At 33.9% G+C, this 6,459-nt stretch overlaps 1 protein-coding gene across 3 annotated transcripts; it reads left to right on the plus strand.

Annotated features, from left to right (window-relative positions):
- Positions 1–256: 256 nt before the first annotated feature.
- LOC136233403 (uncharacterized) lies at positions 257–5,552 on the plus strand. Of its 3 annotated transcripts, XR_010690828.1 has the most exons (6): positions 257–548; positions 1,095–1,151; positions 2,246–2,336; positions 2,532–2,969; positions 3,104–3,289; positions 4,425–5,552. XR_010690828.1 is itself a non-coding variant. In XM_066023046.1 (5 exons), the coding sequence occupies exons 4-5, from the start codon at positions 2,684–2,686 to the stop codon at positions 3,196–3,198; spliced, it is 381 nt and encodes a 126-aa protein (XP_065879118.1). In that variant the 5' UTR covers positions 257–548; positions 1,095–1,151; positions 2,246–2,336; positions 2,532–2,683; the 3' UTR covers positions 3,199–3,558. The 3 variants fall into 3 exon arrangements, 1 of the variants encoding a protein (XP_065879118.1); XR_010690829.1 differs by lacking the exon at positions 2,246–2,336; XM_066023046.1 differs by lacking the exon at positions 4,425–5,552 and having other exon boundaries at positions 3,104–3,558.
- The last annotated feature ends 907 nt before the right edge of the window (positions 5,553–6,459 follow it).

Consider the following 6,459-nt stretch of genomic DNA (forward strand, 5'->3'; position numbering starts at 1 on the left):
TTTCATTGTTTTTTTAGCATGTTTTTAAAAATAAAATGTAATTTAATGTTTAGTGTAATACTATAAAATAAAATTTCATAAAAAAATAAAAAATAACTTAATATTTGCACCCCTATTAGGAAGAAAGAATTGCATTCCCCTTTTATTCATTCAATTTGAAATACATTTCCCCTTTTTCCTTCCCTCTCCGTTTTACCGCTTGTTATTAAATTTTTTTCCATTTTCATTTCCCGCTTCAATTTATACTTCCCCCTTTCTACTTGCCCTGCTCTCTCCTCCCTTTTCAATTTGTCCAACAAAACCCTAAATTCCCCATTCATATTCTGTTCTCAGATGACCCACCTGCCTCGACTACACCATCGTCACCACCACTTCTGTTCATCGACTCCATCCTCCTTATTGGCTAGCCCCCGCTCTGGTTGCTTTTTTTAGGCATCGCGCAAAGCAATCACCACAGTAGTCCCTCCTCGACCTTTATTGAAGCCATTAGCCATTTGAAGCTCGACCCCTCCTCTCTCGGTTAAGATAACCGAGTCAACTTCATTCATGTAAGTACGAATCCTAATTTTATGGAATTGAAACTTCAAATGAGATTTTGACATGAAATATGGAATTCTGGATGATATGGGTAAACATATGCCTAAGAAACAATTGATGTTACCTTAATTTGTGTCTTCCTCTACTCTACAGTCGGTCTCGAACCTGAATGGAAATCACATTTTTCAGTTTTGTTAATACACTAACTCTATCGCTTGAAGTTCAAAACTCTGAATGCTTGGTAGATCGGTAGCCTTAAAGTGACTGACTGCAACTATTCAAGACAGTAAAAAGGCACTAGGTTGCTAATTTACAAATCCACCTACCATTGATTAGATAACTTGTAGTATATAATGTTCATTGAAACAATGTTATTTTAAATCTTAAAAAGCATATAATTTGACTAGCAGCAATTACATAATAGTGAGTTTACTCATTTTCTGTAATTGAAGGATGATGTTATGATTTGAAGCAACTATCTTTTAATTTGTTTGTTGTTCATGAATCTGTTGTAAACTTGTAGCTTAGTTGACATTTTCTTTTGATTTTTTCCTTAGTGAAAAGTTTGAAGCTTATGATGCAAAAGACACTATGTTGCTGGACAAAAAACTGAGGTAAAATTGTTATGTTATTTAGCCTTGTGTAGTTTGTACTATTGCTACCTAATTTTGTAATCCTATAGTTGTATTATCCCGTTCTTTAACGACTTGTACTTGATTCTGAGAATATAGTTCTTCATTGAAAGAAGAACTATGATACAAGACAACAAGAACAAACAAAAACCACCAAAAATACAAATTGGTCTTTAAGGAGGAGACCATTCATCCTTGTTATAACTACTCCCTCTAGTATGATTTCTCCTACACATTAATTGATTCTTCACACTATTAACCATCAAAACTACAATTCTATTAGCACATAAAGGTTCTGAGAATAATAATTCTATTAGCTAACAAACTCTTCCCATTGTTTCTCATTTCTTCTATTGAGATGCCATTTGATCCAATTGTAAATGTAATTATGGACTAAAACTACTTTGTTACTTGATCCACATGCATATTGCTAATATTCTAAATTTTTGCTTTTATCCCTGTATGACACTTTGAACAAAAAAATAACAACTATTCTATCTATGCACAAAACTATAATTATAAGTTGTTGGTCTTATACCAATCAATTAGATTCAAATTACTTGACATTCATCATATCTATGCTCTCTAGCATAGCTCTGATCCATGTGAAGTAATTTGAATCTAATTGCATATACAAAGAGGTAAAATAAATTAATGTTTTTAGGATACAACTTAAGGAGTTAAAAAGTCCTTTCTAAGATACTCCACGAACTATTTATAAAAAAATCCATTTGTTTTCACTTGTCAAGTTTTCATTTTATTTCATCAATCTGATTTGTTGTAGTTAGGAAGTTCTAAGAATTGCATTTATATGATCAATTTGATGCATTTAAAGTTTCAAAATGGTTATTTGGTATTTTGTCTTTTATGTTTAAAGTTTCAATGTGGTAAGCAGATACCACACAGAGAAACTTGAGTGATATATTAGTTGGCTGGCAGTATTTTTTATAGTGCAGAGCCTCTTCAGAATTTTCATTGAATAAATAAGTAAGATACTATATACTCTATAGGGAGAAAGTTCTCATGTGTTATCTATTGTCTCCCAAATAAGTCTAAAGCTGAGTTGTCTACTTCAGATGGGAAGAGGGTAATCGATACTCACAGTATTTTCCTGCAGCTGCCACTACTTGATTTGTGCAATCTGTGCAGCCCTCTTGGTCGTGAAGGGTAATGTTTAGACTGCTGCTTATATGTGAATATTATGTCTTGTGTTTCTTTTATAACTTGTGTTGATGAGCCACTCACCAGTCATTTGTTTCTGTATCTTCAATTTTCCTGCCCTGTTTTCTCTAATTCTGTTTTTGTTGTTACAATGCAATGTAGCTGACAATCAGAACTAATATTTTATGTTAACTGATTCAGGCAGTCTGATAAAGTTTATAAGCTAGCAAGAGAAGTGCTGAAGAAGTTGGATTTAGTGGCGACATCACATCGGAAGTTCTTTATATCTAAACTTTCAGCATAGTTTAAGCAATTTAGTTGTAAGTGAACTTGTCACCCTGAGGAATACACACATGATGGGTCTTAGGGCTGGATCCATTGCTGGTGTTGCTAGTCTTCGTATGCTACAAGCACTCAGCTCACTTACCTCTTCTAGTGTTGATGAGAATGTGGCGTTGGAATGTGATGAAGAACAAGAGGAGCAAATCACCATGTGGAACTTAAATGTTGCACTTGAGCCAATTGACATTTACGACAATGAAACAAGAAGAGAGAAACTGGGCAAACACATAATTTCAGAGTTAGAACAACTGTTGGCACATAATTTCAGAGTTAGAACAACTGTTGGCTATGTAACAGGTAAACGTTGAAGTTAAATGTGGATCTGGTAAGATCTTTATTACATTTGGAGTCTCTTTCCACAAAATGTTTCTCTCAAAACTCTTTTCACTTGTATTTATTTCTTTCCTAAATATTGAATTTATCAATTTCAGGTGAAACAGAATCATCTGCTGAATGTGAAGAAAAAGAAATAGAAATTGTTACGAGTAGAAAGTTCAAATGTGCCAAGGCTACCCCCAAAAAGTGAGATGGCAATGACTGCAGCTGAGCGGCTCAAACTTTCAATATTTCACGCATCTGAAGATGGTAGGCATGAGAATTGAATCTAAAGTTAAAAGGTACACTACATTATCCCCATTTAATTGGTTAGTTCTGTTTATTAGGTAGAAAATTCATAAGTTTAATTAAGGTTGATGAGAAGTTAAGTTTTCTTAATTCTTTTGCTTCTCTCCTTTTTATCTTTTAATTTGTCATTTTTTAAAACTTTTGCATGATTTTCTCCCACGAAACCCCACCGATATCACAATTCATGCTGCATGAGCTTCCTTTTCATCTCATATGGTTTCGTTTTTTATTTACTGAATTTCGTTAGAAATTGAATTGAATTCCTCCGAAATATAGCGAAATGAATGTTCCCAACAAGGAATAGTTCTAGAAATTACACTTAATTTGCATATGAAAAATGGAGGAAAATTACACCATTACGTGTTAACTTTGGCATTACTTTCTTTACGACTATTTATTTCAAAATTCTTGAACTTTTGGGGTTTGAAGTTATTTAGGTGTTGGTTGGTTATGAGCGGTGTATGTTTATAGAGAATGTCTGAAATGTGGATTAGAATATACAACTTACAAATTCTAGATTATGTTTTTTTTATTTAGTTGTTTGAAGGAGGAATACTAGGAGGGTATGCAAATCAAATGGTTGTTTCTGTTTTAATATGTCTGCTATTTCGATTGTTGTTACAATTGTTTTTGTCTGCTTTTTGCTGCTATTTGGATTGCTGTTACAGTTAATATCAGTGTCTATTTTGTTTAATGACAGTTTCTATTTTTCTATTACAGTTATTGGTGTCTTTCATTGACATGTGAAATTGGTTTATATTTGAAATACATCTTAACTCAATGTTGAAAATAAGTAGTTTATGTAGTTTAGGATTTTGGACATGTTTCTGCAATTTATTTCATTACAAACCTATTTCTTTTTTACAATAAAAGTTTGTTTCATGTTTTTTTAGAAATAAGGCAAACACTATAAGTTCAACACTATATGAACACACTGTAGATTAGTCTGTTGTTTTATATTTTCTGCAGTTTAAATTTTGATTTGAGTTTCAATCCATTAGACTTTGTTTATTATCAAACTATTGCATTCCTTGCAATTATTTGTAGGTTTAGCCACAACCAAATGTACCTTTTAAAGCGGATGAGATTATAATTAATTTTCTTTTATTTTTCTTTCACTTTTAATAGGCGATCGAAGACAGCAAGAAAATGAAATCGTGATCATGTACAGCTGAAGGAATAATTTTCTTTCGCTTATAATTGACTTATTCATATACGTTATTTTGTAATTATCCGGATGTTATTTTTTTAGGTAAATTCCAAAAAAAACCCTGTGGTTTCACCGATTTCCAAAAAAACCCCTGTGGTTTGTTATTACCAGAAAAAAGGACTGCGAATGACGTCGTTACCCCAATTACGGAAAACAAGGAAACGCCGTTTATCTTGCTGACTTGGCCAAGGGTATTTTTGTCCGCAAATATTGGGGGACCTATATAAGCTGCAATTCGTTCTCTTCTTCCCCTAATTCAATCTTCTTCTCAATTTCTTCACGCAACCGAAAACCTAAAACCCGAATCCATTCAAATCATGTTTACTAATTAAGTTGTTGGTTCTCTTAATGTTTCGAATTTAAACCCTAAGATTTGGAGCTCCAGTTTCGCCAAATTCGCAATTCGTTCTCTTCTTCCCCCAATTCAATCTTCTTCGCAATTTCTTCACGCAGCCGAAAACCTAAAACCCAAATTCGTGTGGAATTTACTGAACCCTACAATCGTGAAGAAATGAGTTCATCGAGCATCAACAAAGAAATGAGTTCAACGAGCATCAACAAAGAAATGAGTTCAAATTCGCAAATTTCAATCGGTCAGTGGCATGAATCTAACTGCTACTGTGGGATTAGAGCTCGAATTCGTCGAGCATCAACAAAGTTGAACAATGGAAGGAGGTTTGTTGGCTGTGCGAAATATCTTGATCGATCTGCTTGTCGTTATTTTGAGTGGATTGACCCTGATGATTTAGAAGTTTATCGTGCTCGTGTGGATGAACTCGAAATGGAGTTACGGATGACTTCTGAGGGTAAGCAAAAGCTAGAGATGGAACTGTTGCAGGAGAAGGAAGTCAATGGAAGACTTAGAATTGAACTGCTACAGGAGAAGGAAGACAATAGAAGATGGAAATCGGAAAATGGATGTTTAAGGAAGAAATTAATTGTTATTGTGATTGTAGTGATAATGTGGTTGATTGTAGTGATGATTTCCAGTATAGATAATGATAGCAGGAAAGATGGTAGATTTAGGTTGCCTTAGATTTAGGTTGATTGTAATGATGATTTCATGTGGTTGATTGTAGTTCTTATTATAATGCCATTTACATGTTTGTGTAAATGCTTGTGTGAAAGATGGATATGGAATGAAATGACACGCATTGGCTTTTTGTGCAATTAATTGTGACTTGTAATTCATACTGCTCAATGCCTTTTAATTTTGTGCAACTAATTGGCTGGTGATTTTGTCCAAATCATTGCCTTGTAATTTTTGTGTAAAATATTGACCTATAATTGAGTGAAACATGTTGGCTTTTGTGTAAAATATTGACCTATAATTTAGTGCAACATGTTGGCTTTTTGTGTAAAATATTGACCTATAATTTAGTGCAACAAGTTTGTGCAAAACAAGAAGAAAAACTAATGTTACTTTTCTTGGGTAATATATCTAAGAATGATAACAACTTAATGTCACAGTATCTGTAAGTTGCAAACAACATTGATTGCATTAACATCCTTAATTGTCATAAAGGAATTACATATAAGGGCTTGGAAATATATCCATGTAGCCAAAACAAAAAAAAAACATGTATCCATACAGGTCATAGGCTGTGCTTGCCCTATACACAAAAGTAGTATACCCATAAACTGTCACAATTCACAAAATATACAAAAAGATGGGTAATAAAAAGTAGTGTGCCAAAATGTCTTCCAAGCTTCTTAGTATTCTTCAACATTTCCTGTGAAATGGCCATGCCTCTTGGCTAACTGAGCAAGGTTTGCAGCTCTCCTTGGTCTGGTTAGTGCACTTGGCTCTGCTTCATTTGGGTTGACCCTTTTCTTGGATGTAGAAAATGTTGGTGCCATGAAATTTCTGCCCCTCAACCTACCTCTGCCCCTTTGTCCAACTGCTGAAGGCAGCGTTGGAGGTGGCTGTGAGGCACTTCCTCTAGTAACATT

This window comes from Euphorbia lathyris, chromosome 6 (assembly GCF_963576675.1).
Source record: "Euphorbia lathyris chromosome 6, ddEupLath1.1, whole genome shotgun sequence".
Classification (NCBI taxonomy): domain Eukaryota; kingdom Viridiplantae; phylum Streptophyta; class Magnoliopsida; order Malpighiales; family Euphorbiaceae; genus Euphorbia; species Euphorbia lathyris.